At 42.4% G+C, this 21,026-nt stretch overlaps 1 protein-coding gene across 1 annotated transcript in view; it reads left to right on the forward strand.

Moving 5' to 3' along the window:
* odad2 (outer dynein arm docking complex subunit 2) overlaps positions 1–21,026 on the forward strand; it is a 39,313-nt gene extending 18,287 nt beyond the window's left edge. The window contains exons 12-20 of the mRNA XM_063912892.1: positions 1,587–1,820; positions 2,931–3,041; positions 3,120–3,274; positions 7,476–7,656; positions 7,753–7,814; positions 10,051–10,165; positions 12,954–13,142; positions 13,354–13,575; positions 20,751–21,026. Coding sequence (XP_063768962.1) covers positions 1,587–1,820; positions 2,931–3,041; positions 3,120–3,274; positions 7,476–7,656; positions 7,753–7,814; positions 10,051–10,165; positions 12,954–13,142; positions 13,354–13,575; positions 20,751–20,867 — 1,386 coding nt within the window. The 3' untranslated portion in view covers positions 20,868–21,026. The remainder of the gene's footprint in view (positions 1–1,586; positions 1,821–2,930; positions 3,042–3,119; positions 3,275–7,475; positions 7,657–7,752; positions 7,815–10,050; positions 10,166–12,953; positions 13,143–13,353; positions 13,576–20,750) is intronic.

A 21,026-nucleotide genomic window follows, 5' to 3' on the forward strand; every position in this document is an offset into this window, starting at 1 on the left:
CAAGAAGCAATACTCATTCAAGTTGGCGTAAATAGTATAACCAATCTTTGTAATGGCAATGTAAAAAATTAGCTTGCAAGAAGTCTGAATATCAGAGCCTGGTATTGGTGATAATAACATTTTGTTTCCAATAAAACACTCTGTCTGTTTCAGCTATTATGAAACTTAATGCAACCTGTTTTTGTACCACAGACACTATGGACCCTTTGAAAGAATTGGATGGTGCATGATTGGATGCGATCTACATAATATAATCCACATTTATAATTTGTTTCAGGCGTAACAAACAAATCCAGACTTTGCTCAACAAAGTGGCGGTGCCCCAATTGTTGCCTCTGGTCGTCATTCTGATCCGTTGTTGATCTCGTCTTTTCCTACCTTTACTTTCAAGCCCCCGTCTCATCGAACTTTACTGTCAGGTCTGTTCTTATGAATTATGGGCTAGTTTTATCAGCTAGCTATCAGATATACTGTAAGTTTTACTCTCCTGCTCTGACTGGATGTCACTTCCTCCCAATTCAGTTTTAGCTGGATGTCACTAATCCTTGAATTAATCAGAGAGTGTCCCTCAGGGTGTTTGGACTGGCTCCTTGACATTTTTGAATATGTTTTTCTTTAGGGCTTTACACTCTGAGGGCATTCTGATACTTCTTTGATCTAATAAAACCAGTATTATATTCTTACTCAAAAACTTGGGTCTTTATTTAAATCTGCTGTCATTCCTAAAAAGTAAATAATAAAGAAAACTCCTTCCCACTGGTTTACCTGCATATGGGCAGATAACATAATAATAAAAGCACTTCTGAGATTTTGAATTTTCATGCGGTTCGGAAATGGTTCTTACTTACAATCAGATCAAACCTAGAGAATCAGTCCCGCCTACACTGTGTTCTAAATCAAGGCAGATTAATCCTCAATATATGCCCTTTTCACACTGTACGCACCCACCCAGTCTTTAAAAAGCAGCAGAGCGGGAGCCGTGGTACAGATAGAATGTCCCCTACATCCTCTGACCTGCATTCATGTTTGTTGACAGAGGGACCTGTGATTAAAGCCTCCATGCCTTGTATATTTTCCCCAGCCCCAAATCGGATGTTCTCATGTGCAAGTCACTCACGAAGGCAGATTAATTTCACGCTATGCTATGAGACCACCTTTGAACTGCACTGTGTGTAATAGCTTTGCCTGCTCTGTCTCACTGGCCAGGAACTATGGATTAGAACACTGAATGATGGCCATAAACCGTCACACTGGGCTTTTCAGGCCTAACATCAACATCAATCCTGACAGTTTTCCACTCCTAACATGTCTGGCTTTTTCATCTTTGCAGACCCAGTAGTAATAGAATTTTAATTACCCCCTTGATCACAGCCAACAACTTGCTATTCTCATCTGGAACCATCCATTATCACTCCAACCATGCTACAAAACTTCTCAGAGTCCTTGAATTTATGACAAGTTCATCGAGTTTGTGTAAATGTGTGTGTGTGTGTATGGCGGGTTTTTTGCTTTGAGACGTGCGGTCTGGATGTTTGTTCGCACACCATTTTATGATTGTGTTTATCCTCCCTCTTCTCTCTGCTCAGGTGAAGCTGCTGGGCTGTGTTCCTGATTTAGCCAGCCTGAGTGCAAACCAGGCGAAGGATGTGGAGGTGGCTCGCTGCGGCGCTCTGGCACTGTGGAGCTGCAGCAAGAGCACCAAGAACAAGGAGGCCATCCGGAGGGCCGGGGGCATCCCTCTGCTGGGACGCCTGCTCAAGTCTCCACATGAGAACATGCTCATTCCTGTGGTGGGCACGCTGCAGGAGTGCGCCTCAGAGGTGAGGGGGGGACAATATGCTCTTTATTGCAAAATGTGTCATAAATTGTCAATTCATGGTCTGTGTAATAAAAGTCTCATTCTATAAGACATTTCAAATACTGTTAAACAAAGTAACAATGAATGTTCCTACCACCAAGCACTCTTTCTTCCTATTTACCACAGAGCTTCATAAACCTAAATCAATGAGCCACACTTGGTGAAACGCTCCTTAATTACAATGGAAACACTCACCAGAGCACCAAATTCTTTATTGTTATTTGGCTAAAATGAACTCCAAATACACTTTTTATTACCGTTTGAGTACGCAGGGTGAACTTCTCAAAAGGATTTCTTTCTTTAGAAGGGGCAAACTAAAAACACTGTTACAATGTACTGTAGAGATTGACAAGCCTGGCATTTGTTGAAAATACTAAAAATGATAACAATATGCTTTATCCTTTACACTAACACAGTGCAACTTCAGCAGGGTGTGTGCGGATGTAAAAAACAAATGTTTAATATATAAATATAGAAAAAAATCAACTATTTTTGGGTAAAAAAAAAAGACAAAGAATGATACTTGTGAAACCAGGAAACATTATTTTAAACATGATAATAATAATAGTAATAAAATGTTATTTATAAGCACCTTTCATGCAAGATGCAGCCCAAATTGCCTAACCGATACAAAATAAAGATGGAGGAACATAATTAAAAACACGTTATACACAAACAGAAAGAGTCATATCACAGAACCATAAAACAGTGATACAACTCAAATGACCCCAAATTAAAATCAAGGTCTTCAATTCACTTTACCAATGGAGTTTGCTGTTCTACGATTTAAAAACAGAAAGCAGCCTCCCCAGATTTCTTGTGTAATACTTTGGGTACTTCTAAAACAGAAATGCATTGGAGGATCTGAGTGTCCTTGTGGGGTTATAAAATGAAAGGCAGTCACTGATGTATGGAGGAGCCAGGTTTATATGAAGCGTTTTAAATCATTGAAAGCACCTTAAAGTGAATTCTGAAAGACACCCGTAACCATAAAGAAACAGATGCAGTGAATATGTCTAATACCTGGATTAGCCCATGTTGTTCATGTGTTCTGTTTATTATTTCACTACAGGAGAGCTACAGGATTGCCATTCAGACTGAGGGCATGATCAAGGATCTGGTTAAAAACCTAAGCAGTGACAATGATGAGCTACAGATGCATTGTGCCAGTGCAATCTTCAAGGTAACTTTTTTTCCACAAATTGAGAAAATGGCACCTTGTAAAAAACGTTTATCCTTGACCCTCTCTTTTACCCTGCAGTGTGCAGCGGACAAACCGACTCGTGACCTGGTGCGCGAGTACAAAGGTCTGCAGCCGCTGGTTTCTCTGCTCAGCAAGGCGGGCAACAAGCAGCTGCTGGCCGCCGCCACCGGAGCCATCTGGAAGTGTTCCATCAGCATAGAGAATGTGGCTAAGTACGCAGGGACTCTGGGTCTTACCTTATTACCTCTCATTAACACACACTGGCTCACACGGCCATTAACACACGCATTTAACATACCAGAGATACAGACACACATTGTGGCTATATATTTTGGGGATGTGTTTGTAATTAGTTGTAACAGATTAGTATGATTCTGATCAATCAATCATAGGAGCAACAATCTAATGAGCCTCATTTTAAAGGGGATTAATAGCAATTGGACATTTCACGCATGAGTGACCATAACTTCTGGAACATATGTTTCCTGAGATGATGTGGTTACAGTATGTGAAAACAGAGCACCAATAGGGTATCGACAAACTTGCGTGCATTACTCGTCGCCATGCCATCAGCACATATGTTGCTTTTATTGCTGTTATTCATTCACGACTAGCTGTATCACTTTTTCCACTCACACGCTGTTATCATATCTCCATTTCCTTCACAATTGCATCTGGTTCGAAGTGATTACTTGCGTAAAATGTAAAGTTTTTCTACGGATTCTATTTAGCTCTGATCTTTTATGTGAGTGTTTGCTGCTAGAATTCAGTCTTTCCCATCGTTAACGAAGGCTCAAGCCGATGTGTTGATTTTATAGACTTCGCTGATGTGCTTTTCGAGGCCTGTGAATATTAAAGGAATCGAGACGGGGATTTTTCTAATGTCAGAAGAAGCAGGCTGACGGAGCCTTTAATCATTTGTCATGTAAGGCTGGGGTTTATTTAAGTGTCATTCAGCCTGGTTCCTTTAACAGTGACATTGTGGAATGGTTTTTGACTTGTATTTTAGTGTCAGATGATTTTTAAATCCCTCATTTTCCCTCTAAAGTAAATAATTCCTGGAGGCCGTGTCTTGGCGGCCCTATACTGTACATTCCCACTAATGCTCCCCTTGAAAGAATAATTTAATGTATTTATTTTCTTATTCAGTGTTAGGCTGGCTACATAATATATAACCCTAATGCATATATGTAATACCTTTTTGTAATGTTTTCATTAATTCAAAACACATGTAGGCAAGAAACCGATGATTTTACGAAAAATTGCATTCTTGAATTTTAAGGCAAGGTGAGATGATCTGAACAAAAAGCTTTTCTTCAGGCCCAGAAGTACTTCAAATTGCAGTGGACCTCTAAAAATAACAAGAAAAATGAGCAGTAGCACTCACAAAGATCTTTCTTCACTTCATAGATCATAACTGACAGAATGATATCCTACATTTAGAGTTAAATCCTCCCAACTGGAACTGAGTGTCTGCTGCCACATCGAGTTAAGTGAGGATTCCTTTACAGGAGCGGAGGCATGACAATAACATTCCTCCAAAGCAACATGGACAGATCAGTGTCTGTTCAACTCACGCCATGAAAAAAAAAAACATTGGGGGAATTTATTGTATTCAAAAAAAGAAAATGAACTTTTTTTATCTTTCAAAAAAAAAAAGAATTGACACCGCTTGAAACCCTATTTCCTGCAGCTTGTTTGATGATAAGGAAAAAAGGTAACTACATAGAGCATGAGTAATGTGGCAGCTTTCATAAACTCACTGCCAGGACAGGCTCTCTGCCATATGTAATTACCTGTCACACTGTTGCTATGTTAAATACTTACATTACTACTGATAATAACAATAATAGAAATAATTATGATAAGACCATTAATCACACGTAACCCACATTTAGTGACACTTCATTTACAAAGTCAAACACCACTTTGGGTGCCCTCTCTCTACACACAACAGAGTGCCATCATTTTGTGGTTTCTTCCCCATTATGTTTTATTTTGGACGATGTGGGCTCTTGGGTGTGAAAGCAGCGTGATGCACGGCTAATGTTTCGAATGCTCACTTGAAATGTGTAAGTGGATCTGTTTTTTCATACTCTCCAAGGCTTATTTGAATCACTTAAAAGAAAAAAGTTTAGGTCAGGCCAAATCTTGGAGTAGAGTGACCGAGTCATTACTGTCAGAAAGGGAAGGCTGCTAATGTAACGGGGTTTCAGGGGCATGCGCTCATTTCAGAATCAATCATGGGCTGAGAGGTGTACAGAAACGAAAATCATTTTGGAATACAGCAAAAATGACAGGCAGGGAGGGTTTTTTTCTCTCTCTTTTCTTTCATTGAGTACACGGTCAAATAAAACAGACCTTTGGCCCATTGCAAACAACATTTCTTTCATGTGACTGGAGATCTGCGCAGTCTGGACAGCATAAAGGTCCGGGACCTCCACTTAAGACAAGTAGCTCGTGTAAGCCATTTCCCTGATTAATGATGCATCAAAATGAGAGATGATTGATGCCCCAGAAATGTAATTACATTCATAACTTAAGTGTTTATTTAAAGACTGTGTGTTTTTCATTGGACTTCCAATATTACAGAGACGGCTGAACCTTGTCCAAGCCCCTATTTACTATGGAAACACCTTTGTAAAAGCACTTCTTGGAAAGTTGTTGTTTTGATATATGGACACATTGATATCGAGTCCCTTGAGCCTGTATACTGAAGTGTTATGGACACACAAACATGCTGTAAAAAAGCCCTTAACAAAAGAGTGAGTGAATACCCTGTAATGGAAAGTATCCACTGCCAAGTCTCAGACTGTATTTGCCAGCACAGTGATGTTGAGGGGTCAAGATTGTGGGGTTGGCTTCCAATCACTGACTACTCCGCCATCTTACCTCTGTTCCAACGCTATGATGAGCACACCATAATTGCCCCCCTCCAAATGATACATCTCCTTACCTCGCAAACGTTCTGTGCTCACCCAAGTGATTCACTGCTTTTTCTTTCTAAATGTGATAGCTCAATCTTTCTGCTCAATTTCAAGTACTTTTCTCCTCATAGTAATTCTCTGGGTCCTTAAAATGTCTTACTTTCACTTTACCTTAAAACATGAGTTTGTATAAAAGGCGGTATTTAAGTTTTCAGCACTTAGAAAAAGGAAAAGACAGACAATCAATCTTTAAAATCATCTAAACATAGGCGGTTCCTGTTCTTCTGACAGGCTTTAATAAACGTCCCCAGTGTTTGCAGAAGAAGCCGCTTCAGGTTGTTTTGTGTGATGTTACTCTTGCCATAACGTAATTGCTCCGACCGGGATTGGCTTTACGAAAATAGTCATGACTTGCTGTTCATTCATCAAAAGTTATGTCTGTGATTACGAGATAATTGTAATGCAGTCGACTGTGGATGACACTCCGTTGATGCCATTGGCAAACCGTTGTTTTTCTTTATGGTGAATTTCACTGAAGTTAACTTTGGCAGCTCTTGTGTTCATTAGCAGTGTTTTCACTTGCAAGAATAGGCCGTGTGTCGTCGGCCCCTGACCAAACCCAAATGACCTTGGCCATCTACAATAGCTTAAGGGCCACGATGCCAGCAACCGTAACTGTGAATAAAAACAGTCGTAGGGCTTAACTGTACATCAGAGGTTTGTTGAGGTCTCTCTGCGACCGCGTTATATCCCTTTTAAATGTTTACTGTAGTTTACCACTCTATAGCATTGGCAAACAAGGAAGAATCACAGCTAAATAGGGAGGGAGAGTTTCCAAGCCGCAGCAAAGCTTTGGTACGGACAAGGAACAACTGTGAGCAGTCGTGGGAAAACTGCCTGTACTGCTGGGTTACAGTAAGAGATCTATGTCCATGTGGCTCAGGGCACTGCAGCCACTACTTATCACTTTAAAGTAGGGAGTAGGGAGGAAAAGTACAAGCATACACAGCACTAGTGAGATGTTAGATGAAGACAACAAACACACCTTCAGCCAGCCCTTCGAATCCCTGCCACGCTGAGTCAAACCAAGTCAAGCTGAGCTATTACATGTGTATAAAAAGTGGATGTGTTTATTGTTAATTAGCCAATGCTAGCATGCTAACAGATTACGCTAAATGGTCAACGTGGTCCTTTGCGACAGGATCCTGCTCACCCTGTCTTGGATTGGTTTGCAATTATGACCTGTACATTGTCTCTTAGTTAACATCAGCATGTTAGCAGTATCCAAAGTAGAAGAAAATGTAGTTGTGTCATGCTAATGTTAACATTTAGTTCAGAGCACAGCCTAAGACACTAAACTGGCTGGAGACCCTTCGTCTTCTTTCCTATTCGTTCACATCTACGAGTTGTTGTAATTCACTCAACAAATCAATGTGAAGTGATTGTTTAATACAATGTCTGCCCCTCTTTCCGCCACTCTTGACAGGTTTCAGGAGTACAAAGCCCTGGAGACCCTGGTTGGCCTGCTGACAGATCAGCCTGAAGAAGTTCTGGTAAATGTAGTGGGAGCTGTGGGAGAATTCGCCCGGATACCTGCTAACAAGGCCATCATCCGCAAGTGTGGAGGCATCAAGTCGCTTGTAAACCTGCTCACTGGAACAAATCAGGCATGTTGAATTATCTCGTATTGCCTAAAAGGCCATTATATCTTTACTCCTATATTATATTGATTGATGTACTTTTTATTTGTCTCTTTTTACCAGGCGCTGCTTGTGAACGTAACCAACGCAGTGGGTGCCTGTGCTACGGATATGGATAACATGGCGTAAGTGTCGTCTTTACACAAGGCAAACAGCCCCATGTGAGGTGTCTCTTAAAATATCATTAGTGGCTTGCTCACTGTCATTGCTGAATTACCTCCAAACCCCTATTCTTGGTATTTATGTCAAATGTTTTGACAAGGGAATGACACCAATTACTTGATCCAAACACGGTATAATTAACCTGTCAGGGGCTCATGCTTAAAGAAATCTATGTTCTTTTAATTTGTACATGCAGGTACTTTTTCTCTTTTATCCCCGGCTTAATGACATATTTGAGAAGCTTTGTTTATTATACCTGCTGAGTTAAATATGGTTGTGGTGTTTTACTATAGCTTTGTGGTCTATGAGCTGGTCACACGAACATACCTAACGCCCTCGCCTGTCCAAGAGTACATGGCTGGGAAAATGCAGTGAACCACAGTCCAGAGCAGACTTTGTTCTGTCCATTTAACCTCGCCCTCAGTACTTCAGAACATTGTGGACCTTCCATCTGTGTCTCATTGCTTTTTACGAGGCTGTTATGCACTACAAGACAATTCTTAATTAGAACTGGACCCAAATACGACCTACTGCCGGAGTTCACATTGTTAGCTAGCTGTTAATGCTACCATATGAGCCAATTACATTTGTTTGGAGGAAAAAACACAATAAACAGTAAAGCGTGTCAAAATAAAGCCACCAACTGTGGTAAACTTCACACAAGGCGAGAAGTGTTTTACGCTGGTTCATCATGTTCTCCGTGTTTTCTCACGTTATGTATATTTAAGCCAGACCTTGTCATTTTTCAGCCTTCACACGCGGCCGTAAACAGAACGTTCTTATTTCAACGCCTGCTTGCATGTACTGTATGTTTTGTGGCGAAGGCTTATTTTGAGACGTGTATGTGTACAGTAGTTTGCTGAGCAATTAACATAACTCATTTTTGATTGCTTCCTGCTCCAACCAAACACTGGTTTCCAGAGTCCCAGTGATTAGACGCTATTTGGCTAGCTAACGAATATGATGATGCACGACACCACACAGTAAGCTACAATATTGTTGCCTGTTAACGTGACATTTTTTCCTCTAATACCTTCTGTTGATCAGCCCAATCATTCTATCATCATGTTTCTGAAACAGCTCATCCATAACTACCGAAAGCCCAAAACAAACCGCGACCACTTTCATGTCTCCCGTGAAATACTCCTGTTTTCATTCTCAAGCAGTAGGCAGTCTGTGGTTAATGACACAGCACTTCCTGCGATGAATGTTGTGTAGCTACAAGAGTGAACACACGTTGTTTTATGCCTCCTGGGTTTGTGGTCTACTCCTCTAAATCCATCACTGTCAGCTGCGACTTCATCGCTAATCTGTTTCATACCTGCTTCATGGGAGGACAGAGCTGCTTTGGACGATGATGTGACGCTTCACTTTTGTTTTCGGGCCGGACTTAGGAGGCCCTGCAGACTGGAATCTGCTGTTATGATCCCTGCAGACTGATTTATGTGCAAACGGAAGACAGATGGCGCAGGGGACGTCCCTGATGAGTGTTCGCTCGTTGCCAGTCACGGAGATACAGTGATTAGGGAGTGTTTAAGTAATTATGACAGCATTCAATGTCCGCCTTGTTGGTGGAAGCACACATGGGGAACACGTTACATGTTATTTATACCAGACAACGGGTGCACTGTGTTGTAATTCTTTGGGTTCCCAGACCCTGACTGCAGTTTTGACTACAGTCATGTATACGACATGAAATACAGTTCATGCCTAAGTAAACTTCACTCAGACCTCATGAAATATAGAGCGACCTGTCTGTGGCTCTGTTTGATTTGGAAAGAGGTCCTCTTTTTGGCTTTGGTTGAAAAACAAGCCACCAACATAAAGTGTAAGTTTGTCTCTACTTCTATTTATAAATCTATGTATGAGGCACTATATGTGCAGATGTATGTGCGTTAACCTCTGGCCCATTGAGCTTTTTCACGGAGAGGGATTTGAGTGAGCAGACAGTGGGTGGGTTTCAGTCCTGGAGAGGAACGGAGGAGGACTGAAGGCAAGTCGTGATGAAAAGCCAACTCTGAAATTGATCGATGTTTTGATCTTACTTGGCTGGAGTTGAGCCTGCTGCAGGCCAGGCTAAAACAGCCAAACTCTGAGAAACAAACATGATCAGATGATCACACAGTCATTCAAGCAGAACATTTTTTGGGTCTTTCTTCCTTCTTTCTCACACCACTTCCTGTCTCTTTCTTCCAACAGCATCATTGACCAGCTTGATGGAGTCCGCCTGGTGTGGTCCCTCTTGAAGAACCCCAGTGCAGAAGTGCAATCCAGCGCCGCATGGGCCCTTTGTCCATGCATTAACAATGCCAAGGTACAGTGCAGCGGAGTACATTTTATTTTCCGCCCCTGTCCTGTCTCTGCGAGTGAAGCACACTTAAGGCAGATGGATTATAGCCTCTAAATCAAAGAGGTCTGCAGGGTTCGTGTCGTTTCAGAATTATCCCACTCGCAACACTGAAGCCCGCTTATATCACCACGCCGCTCTCCTAAGCTCTCCCTCCAACCTGCTGCTGCTGGGAGGTTAGCGGGGGCAGAGCTGTGTCAGAGGGGGCTTACATGAACTTCGGGCTAATATGAAGCAGAGAAGCCTCCTTGGCACACTAGGATTTGTGAATTGGGAAGCAGGCAGGGAGAAAGGCTCAGTAATATCCTGTGGCATGGCTTCTGATTTCCCCACTGAAAATCTTGCCTCAACATGCTACCAGTTACAGAGAGTCACAATCGACACACAGCATCGGGTACCAGAAACCACTTTTCTATCCAAAAAACGGCTTTCAATGAAACCCACAACATGGACAATAATACTAACTACATATGTAGACTCAAATTAAAAATCTACTCATTGACACACTTGCATTGTGGGTAATTTAGATGCCATGTTTTGACAAGGAAAAAACTCCAATGCATCGATTTCGATACTTTTTTTTAAATGGACCATCTTGAATCAGCATGTTTAGCAGGATTAAATCAGTGGAGGAGTGTTTTTAAACATGAGCAATATGAAAATGAAGGTCCTTTAGTCCGTCAACTCTAATTTCTGTTACACATTAGCAGGTCTTTGATCCCCTGAGCACTTCCAACTACAAACGTAATGTTGTTCTATTAGATTATCGCGGTGATTAAGGTAAACAGCATGTCAGTGGGACAATCTGGGTTAATTTAAACAGTTATATTGGGCCCAGGCAGGTGTCTATGTGGGGGGGGGTATGGGTTTTTACTGGCTGGAATTTCTCTGTGCAGCAAAAGTGATGCATGGCAACCATATGGAGGGACCGCGTGTCTACTATTGAGCGCTAACAAAGTTTGACAATGTTTGTCTGGATGTCAGTTTGCCAATTTTGAGGGTAAATTCATGAACATGCTTTTTGGGTGATTTTTCTGGGACGGGGGGCAATGACAAAGGCTAGATAGTGCTTTCGGCCCATGGAGTAGAGGAACCTGATACAGCTGCTTCGGTGCAGCCGCTATTTAGATAAAAACCCCATGTGGTTTGTGTTAGCAGTTCCATAGTGGATTTATGAGAGAGCCGTGGTATAAATGCATCTGCTGGATGCTCCATACTGTACTGCCTCCACACACAGATGCTGTTCCTGATGCCCACAGGTCCACATCCTAAACTCACACACCATACAAGTACTGTAAAGAGTAGTGGATCATTCAATCATCTTTATTCTCCAATCAAGGAGGTAGAGCCATCCCAATCGCATTTAATAGGGTGTATCATTAATTTGCCAGGACGCAGAGGTACATTTAGGTGCTTGATTTATTTTTTCCGTTTACATTATAGCCATGTTATAGAAGCCTGATTGCTTCAGAGAGAAGGTCAGGGCATGCGACTGAGCTTGGCTTAGCTTGAGATCACGCACAGCAGATAATGTGTTTTCTATTTAATTTCATCCTTGGGTAAGAGGAGAGAGTGAGAGGATAGTCAGAAAGGCTTTTCCGTGTGCAGCCTCATAATGTTGCGGTTTTCAGATCTGGGGGCCCTTCCAGGCCATGAAAGAGATTCTGGCTAGTCTATCGCAGCTGGTGGCTTGAGAGAGCTTCCTCTGTCACAGGGACTCCCGGCCAGCCGTCATCAGTATTCCTGAGGAAAGACTTCCTGTGAGTCGGGGGGTCAGCTCCTGGCCCCTGCACCCCTCTCTCTACCCTGCACTGCACACATGGCTCATCCTCTGGCACGCCATCACAGGGCCCATACACCCTGGCTGGGAGCTCTCTGTCTGTGCACCCAGATCTCCAAAAGCACCTCTGCACCTAAACTGTAAGTCATGCACTGCTTCTAGTCTGTGCTGAATTGGAAGAAATCTCTTAATTTATAATATGAAAAACAGTGCATGTAACAAAGGCTGTGCCATACATCAGCGCTGGATATGCTGATTGATGTTGAAATGGACTCAAATTAAGCCTGGTTTATGATTTGCATCCGTAATTGCATGCCTCTGGGAACATTTTGGTTCTATTTTCAAAGCTGAACCTCACAGACTCGGCCACCTTGATGTATTCTCCCATGGCTGGCGATATGGTGACTTCTGATTTTAAACAGCGGCCTGATGTGCCAAGCCATACTGCAGCCAGTGCCTCCTCCAGCTCTTCCGCTGTGGTTCCCTCAGCACGCCCCGACCAGCCTGCTGGTTCAGTAGGCATTGCCTCAAAAGTGGCTGAGAGTGCTGTGGTACCATCTGGTGCCATGAACTCAAACCATGAGGCCTTGTGTGTGTCTGTCTGAGGCGAGCGCTTCAAATGTCACCTCTAAGCTCTAAATTCTATGTGTCATGTTCGATATGACAAGTAGAGGTTGACAAAGATTTGTCAAACGTATTGCTTTTTCACAACACAGTTGTACTGAGAAGGCGGTTGTTGTTGTTTTTACGTATATAAAGATAGCTCTACTGGCTAGTTAGCACTGATGGGACTTTGAGTGTTCCCTTATGTAAATACTTTTTGTACTTATTTTGTGTGCTTTGTTTTTTCTGCCTTCTTTCAAATACCCCTGGCTGCCTCTCCTCTTTCCCCATTCATTACCCTAGCTCCCTCTCCATCATCCCTGTTGCTCGTTTTGACAGAGCCCGGGTTAATAACAGACTCTCTGACTATAGGATGCAGGGGAAATGGTGCGCTCCCTCGTCGGTGGATTGGAACTGATTGTTAATTTGCTGAAGTCAACAAACAATGAGGTGCTGGCAAGCATCTGCGCTGCCATCGCCAAAATAGCCAAAGACAAGGAGAACCTGGCAGTCCTTACGGATCACGGGGTCGTCCCGCTACTCGCCAAGCAGACTAACACGGTAAGTGCACCCCACTGCTGGAGACAAACAACAAGGTTTTACTATTCAACAACACTGCACTTACTGTCAATAAACAAATACCCCGCTAATGAGAAAAACATAGCTGGATTCTGCCAGGAGCCTCTTGCAGAGCTGTAGTAGAGCTTGTTATTCTGTATATTGTAAAGACCGATCTCCGGGGGCCAATAGCATCCTGTTCTCTTGTTCTCAGACTGATGACAGGCTCCGTCGCCACCTTGCTGAGGCCATTGGCCACTGCTGCATGTGGGGCAGCAACAGGGTGTCTTTTGGTGATGCTGGCGCCGTGGCCCCCCTTGTGCGTTACCTCAAGTCAAAAGACAAGGAAGTCCACCAGAGCACGGCTATGGCCCTGTACCAGCTATCCAAGGACCCCAACAATTGCATCACCATGCACGAGAAAGGGGTGGTCAAGGTCAGTGGTAGATGCATTCACGACTCATTACTTCTGTAGCTAATTTACAAAGCACTTATTTCTACTTTATTTGGTGATTTCAAGACTATATCTGGTGTAATTACATCGAGGAAAATGTGCTTTGTACCGTCACCCTTGTTTTAGCGATGTGTGAAAAACACTGAGTAATAAACTTTGAAAGGCTGCGACTATTTTCAGAGCCTTTGACCGTCGGAGCAGAGACAAAGTGGAGTTTTATTCGGCGGCGGAAACATGACTCCACTTTCTAGCCGTCATGGGAATTCAGAAAAGCAAACAGCTCAGTGTGTGCGCAGTGCCATTTCTCCGGTAGACCCTAGATGCCATTACAGCACAAGTCAAAGGGCTGTAGCTGGGGGTAACTGTTGCTAAGGGCTGTTCCTGGACATCAGGGTAGAATGCAGCAGCGATATGGTTCACGCCAAAGAGTGGGGTCGGAGCTGTTCAAGGCTACAAGGGAACAATGTTTTTCGACTCTAAAAGGCTACATCCGCCAGCTTTCTTCATCACTCCAGTTGTGCCGGGCTTCTTCCAAAAAAAGAAACAAGCATTGTTTTGTCTAACGTACGGGCCTGTCAGGCTGTTTCCATGCCCCGCTCCAGAGACTGTTTATGTTTGTCTCTGACAGCGATGTGGAGATTTTATGTTAAGATTTCGCTGTCTTGTCACAGACGATGATGTTCCCATATTCCAGCATTTTGGGAAAACATTGCTATCTTATTCTCTAATTCAATCATGTTTCACATAAAAGACTTTCACATGAGAAATCTTTTTGTGGCCTCCCCCTCCATCACAACTGCGATATAAATTATGAAGTGGTTATACCATTGCAGCCAGGATTTTTTTTCCCATGTTCATTAAATTGTGTGCTTTAGCTTCATCTGCTGTTATAGTGAATGTGGTTCAACACCAGCCATAATTGGAAGCTGGACTCAACATTGGGTGTTCCAAAACAGTTATGTCCAATTTGCAAAAGTCGTTAAGCCGAATGCTTTTTGTAGTTCGAGCCACGACAAAAACTGGACATGCCTTGCTGCCAGTGTGTGTCTATTTTCGAAATTCTCGTGTTTGTATTGGCGTGAGTGTGTGTGTGTGTGAATGCAAGTATTACCACCCTTTTTAATCTGTCTCTGAGTTAGCCCTTATTAATGTACCAGTTAGGAGTTGCAACACCACTTCATAATGTATTTTTGGACTTTTAAAGAGCTTAATTACCAAAGTGCAGCAGCATTGCATTTGTTCTTAATCTCAGACATGGAAACACAACACAGGCAGCCTCATTGTTCAGTCCGGCCTCCGTCTGGGAGGCTGATACCTGCCTGAACCCGGAGGAAACATTACAGTGTGAGAGCATGTCAATCTTCTCCGTACTGTAATGCTCTGCTTTGTGATATACAGGCGACTCGTAGACAGAATGTGTTAAAACAATATCTCCAGTGGTTCTGAATAGGTTTATCGAGGATTGATAAAGCGCCCTGTGTCTAATTTACGGTCCTGTGTGAAAAGCTGGACTGCCTCTCTTATTATTGCAACCATATTTCAAAGAGCTTTTTCTTTGCCACTGAGAAGTTCTCCAAACATGTTCACCCACGTGTAGTATACGGTTTCGAACGGGCGAAGTTCTCGCTTACTCCAACGTTGGTTTAGAAAGTTACTTTCCTGTGTAGCACACTTAATGGTGTATGGCCCGCTCCCTTAAGATCCACAGAGGAAATCATGCATTGAAAAGAAAGTATTTCACACTGGAAAACACATCAGTGGTAGTCTCCTTCCAGAACCTTCGAATTGGGTCTAGAATTAATTAATTCTATGGGTTTTAAACCTCACTTTCATTTGTTTTGGACACCACCTACTTACACAGGTCCTTTTGTTGCCCCCACTTCTGTCAACATCCTCTCAGATCGCATTTTTTTTTAGAGAGAAGGGATTCAGGTGCTCGCTCTCACAGGAAATACATACCAGGGAGTAGATTTTTTTTTTTAGCTGAGAGATGAATTACCCTCCCCGTTTGATTTGACATGCACTCTTGGTATCTCACAGTTTTATTCATGTACAAAATCAACATGCCGTCCCCCCGCGCTTTACAGCACTTCCAAAAAGGACTGGGGATTGTTTGCTGAAACCATAAATCCTTGTAGACAGCTTCAGCCAGCTATTTGTATTAAAGAGGCTCTTTCACGAGAAAAAGCTTTTGTGAAGTAAATTGATGAAAATTACAAAATGTGGATGGTAATTATTGGTAATTTTCAACTGAAGGTATTCCAGTGCACAGCGTTTGCCAGGTCCTGGTTTGTATTTGAGGCTAATGTAAGTGAGAAAAACGTTTGCACTTTTGTTGCCATGAGCACACTTCTGCCCCGGCGCGGTTAGTGTTTGTTTTATTTATTTTCTCTCTCCCACGCGGTGTGATTCCACAAGTGAAAGTGCACAGTGAGGCTGTGGGGGGGCCGAAAATTACACCAAATGTAAGGGAAGGAATAAAAAAGCAAGCAGAGCATCACAGGTTTACTTCCACGGTTTCCTTACCCTCCGCTTTGCGTGTAACATGACTTCAGGTTGAGGTGAGCAGATGATACAGGCGGCTCTGTTATGACTACCATGTTTTTGAGATCAACGGAGGGTAAAGTTTTAGAGCCTTTCACTTAGTCCTCTCTCCCTCACGCCTGGTCCAGAAAGGCAGAGCCATGTTCTTCATGTTTGACAGGCACAAACTTTCTATTATTGATAATGTTTTTATTTATATCGCAATGTCTTTGGAAGAACAAAAAAATAGTTGTACTTGAGTATTTCATTTGATGCTACACTTCTTCTCCACTATAATTCAGAGGTAAATCGTGTACTTTTAGTCAACTACGTTTATTGTTTGTTTAGTTACTTTTCAGATTAGGATTAATGTTTTGAAATGTAATCAACCCTTAAATCAGACTTTAGTTCCACCTGGAGTAAAACCAGCAGCTACCCTGCAGTAAAGCCATTCAAACTAGCTGCACCTTTACCAGCTCTGAGAACACTTAATGATCAATAATTATAAAACACATCAGAGACATTATTCTGAAATGGACCAATCAGACAATGACTACTTTTACTGTCGCTACTTTAAGTACATTTAGATGAGAGTACTTTCTACTTTCACTGGAGGAACATTTTGAATGCTGGACTTTTACTGTAATAGAGTATTCCTACACTCTGGTACTTCTACTTTTACTCGAGTACAAGATCTGAGTACTTCGCCCACCTCTGCCCAGATGTTAAAGGATCTTGAACATATTGTCTTTAATAATTGTAATGTTACCTAAAAAATTCCAGACAAAAGTGTATTTCACTGAGTGGGGGTTTAAATACTTAAAATTAAGCATTTCAAAATGTCAAAAATGTTCAACCCCCCCAAATACGTAGAAAAAATCTAAAGAATAATAAATAAAAACATGAAAGAAACATAGAAAGAGATAAAACAACAAGCAGTTGATGAATAAAACGTTGTCATAGTGTTGCATCCCCACTCGTACTCACCAAACAACACACTGCCCCTCCCATTTTGAAAGGGGCATATTGTTGGAGAAAAATCTTTATTGCAATTGGAAGATTGTTCAATATCCTTCAAAGTCTTTTTAACTGCCCACATGTGGAACAGCTGTGATGCAACGAACATTTCAGACTTGCTCTGACAATAAAATGTATAATTCTTAATGAATAATTACATTTTAAAGTCTCACCTGCCACGTGATACAATGGGTTAGTCTCAGCCTGAAACTTTCCCCTTAAAGTCATTGATTTGAGAGCAGCCCACCCTCCTTTTCCTCTTCCTCTTTAGAGACACAGAAAAAGCAACTTAACAGTCTCTGGCTCGCTGGAGGCTGCAGGGAATGTTGTTTACTTTGACTTCCCTCACCAACTTCCCCTGAGCCCAGCTAAACACTGCTGTCTGTTTGTGCTGTTTGCCTCCTCAGTGGAGTCTAGAACATGGGAATGCTGGGATACAGTGAGGGGAGGGGGAGGTGATGGAGCCATAATGGCTGTCAGACCTGGCACATGGGAATTTAAAAAAGCAGGCAGCCATGGTGCAACAGAGCGCACTTAACACCGCGACACCTCCTTGTGCGATAAGGTGTGCGTGTACACATGCAACAAGCCCTCCCAGACTGCGCCCCCCCTCCCTTCAGCCGGAGGGGGAGCGTGTTCCGCGGCTCCCTTCTTGGAGGTCAGGACTCACTGGAGCTCTCTGAAGTGCAAAAACCTCAAAAACTCACGACTTAGTTTTTCAAACACGGGCAAGTGTTCATGTCAGGCAATATCCAACAAGTGGCGTATTATATTCCTTGAGATCCCAGCTGGGGGGGAAAGAGCGAGCTAGGAAAAAGGGCCGCAAAGAGAGACACGCTTATCCTAGCCTAGCTGCGCGCTTCGGGAGACCTTATTTGGCGACGTCTGAATAACATGCTATGAGGTTGGCAAAAACGCTGCCTCTGGCACTTCTCAGGCATCCTCTCTTTCCACAAAAGAGACTTGTTTAGTGAGCTGCATGTTTCTGGAGTCTGAGGATGTAAGCTTTGAGAGGTGTTTTGGATGCTATTTAAAAATCATATAAAACCCCAAAAGCAAATGTTTTGAGAGGAGCTTACATCTTGTACTGCTGCGTTCCTTTTCCTACAAAATAATGTGATTATAATCAGGAGGAAGCTTCTCTTTTTTTCAGATTTTCTACTGGACTTATACTTTACAGCCCTTTCATGCTCACGCACACAAGCTGGCTCACCTCATCTTTCATCTGTTTTCCTTACACTGTTTATCTTTGTTCTGAAAATCCTGGGAATGTCTTCACTCTGCTTCTTCTTTGGCGTTTTGCTAACCACACAAATGTGCGGAGAGGCGTTTTAAGGTTTGTGTGTAATACGGAGAAGGGGTCGGGGGTCAGCCTCGGCTCTGCTCTGACATGCATTATGAACACAATAATAACTGAGAGGAAATAGATTCTCACGTTTGTAGCACTGATCAACCGGATACAGATGAGCCAGGATTGGAGAGTTTTGACTAAGAAATTGATCAAATGGAGATTAGCCAGACGCTTTTAGGATCATTCTGCTGCCTTTAAATAAATCTATATCAGTGGCTGGATGAGGGTTTTAAAGGGGCTTAGTTCTTGGATGAGTTCTTTTGGCGGTGACAGTGTACATATTGTTGCTCAGGATCAACAGGGATGTGGCATTGCTGTGCTGAACCCAGGGAAACAATCCCGACGGTGTTTAAACACCACTTGTAAGCCTGCTGCTTTGTGAAAGAAATCTCTTTCTAAATCCTTTTTTCTTTCCGCAAGGCATTGATAAACAGCGCTTAAAAGTGCCTCCGACATCCCAGCAGTAACTGTATTTATCAAAGCTTCATTATGTCGAGGAGCGGGGAGTCCTTAAGTGCTTAGTTGAGGGATGTAATGTTGCCGTTGGTTCATTATGGATGTAAACAAGACCATACAAAATAATTGCAAGTGTGGCTTAGAAAACCTCAGTGGCGCACCATTGTGATTTAGCCCAGAAGCACACACTGAACGAATTTAGATTCATCCATTTAGTATTTACTCTTACATTTACTTTTATTTTGACTCTACCCCACAGCCGCCCACACACATAACATTTGCTGCAGATAAAACAAGAATAAACCTCCAAAAACACATGGTGCTATTCCATTTATTTTTTGCTTGTTTCTGCATAATCCTTTTTAAAAATCTTTAAATGTTCAGTTTTATGAACCCAATAAATGAACCTCCAAAAATAGAGGTTTCTTTAGAGCGCAAACCTTGTTCTGCAATAAGATCTAACGAGATCCATTACACCAGCCACTAATAGTCGGATATAATCTGACCTTTGGAGCGGCGGAAAAGGCTGTCAAGTGGTGTGGTTCATGCTCAGGTTTTTAATGTCGAGCCTGCCCTGCACGACTTTCATCTGAACAAACTTACAGAAGCATGTGTGCTCGCAGCTGTAGCCCCTTTGCTGAGGCATGGTTTGGAAGGGTAAAGTTGGACACACACACACTGAACACACACACACACACACACAAACACACACACCCACCATGTGCAGCTTAAGACGGTCGCTGCACAGCCATTGTACATCTTTAAAGGCCATGTTAGTGGTACTGTGCAGGGATGTCTGCTAACAAAGATGGCCAGAAAAGCTACTTTATTTAGGATTACGGTGAATTAGGACACTGATTCTTTTGGGTTACTGGTGCACCCATATCCAATAATATCAGGCCTTTTTTAAATAGGCGTTATCAGTGTTTATCGCTACTATTTTAATGCATCACATGGGCCACACTGCACCTACTGTTGCCGAGTGAAAGTTAAAATTAAAAAGAACACCACAGTTGTAAAACTGAATGAAATGTTATGTTTTGACCACAAAAAAAACAAAACAACTTATTTAGGAAACAAAAATAGTTGATTTACGAAAGGATTTTGGTTTTGGTTGAAATAACTAAAGTGAAGTTTAACACTTTGTAGGCCTCATATGGAACGCAATCAGAAGACTCATGGGTGGGAATTACTCAAACTCCAACCTCCACCCTTTATGGAGTTTCTTGCTATTTATACGACGACTGATCAGTGGTGGCCCTCATCAATCTTAGGTGGTGAAGGAATCAAAAGGCATGAAACAACTGCAAAACGTAAACCATTTTATCATGCAAGCTTTGCGTACGTGACAACTAACAACAAAAGCACTATTTGAAAATGTAAACAAATCCCCTTCCCTGAAACTGCAAAGTGCACCTTTTTAAATACTTATTTTATGATTGAATAAGGGACTCCTTTTACTGCCGCACAGCTCGAGCGCCCTTAGCCACTTTTTCAACGGTATTGCGGTATATGAAAAACGAACATCATACGGTATAAAGTTCACGGTATTTGGTATGAAACGGGTATACCGACCAGCACTACTTTAAAAAAAGTGTTGCTCGAGGTCTGTGTTGTCTTATTGTATTCGATATTTTCTTGTGGATAAAACCTACTACTGTGCTTACAATGCCCCTTCTAACCTATAACATCTATCTTTACCCACTGATATCGCCTAGGCTGGTAACATCCAACCGGGATTTCTGTTCCTGCTGACAACTGTAAAAATCTAACCTTTGTACCACCCCCCCCCCCCCCCCCCCCCCCCCAGCCACTCATCCACATCATGGGCTCTGATGATGAGATGCTCCAGGAGGCTGCTGCTGGCTGCGTTCGCAACATCCGACTGCTGGCCATGGCTAACAGGAAGGCTGTGTTGTTTAATTGACAGTCAATTATCACGGCAACTCTGGAAATCTAATGGGGACTGTACCAGAAACGACCTTATCTCCTGGTTGTACCTTATTTTACCTTAAAGTGTAATAACTACCATGAGTGATCTGACTTGTATCTGACAAAGCTTTCAAATAAAATGTTTTGTCTTGAC

The sequence above is a fragment of the Eleginops maclovinus genome, chromosome 21 (assembly GCF_036324505.1).
Source record: "Eleginops maclovinus isolate JMC-PN-2008 ecotype Puerto Natales chromosome 21, JC_Emac_rtc_rv5, whole genome shotgun sequence".
Taxonomy (NCBI): Eukaryota; Metazoa; Chordata; class Actinopteri; order Perciformes; family Eleginopidae; genus Eleginops; species Eleginops maclovinus.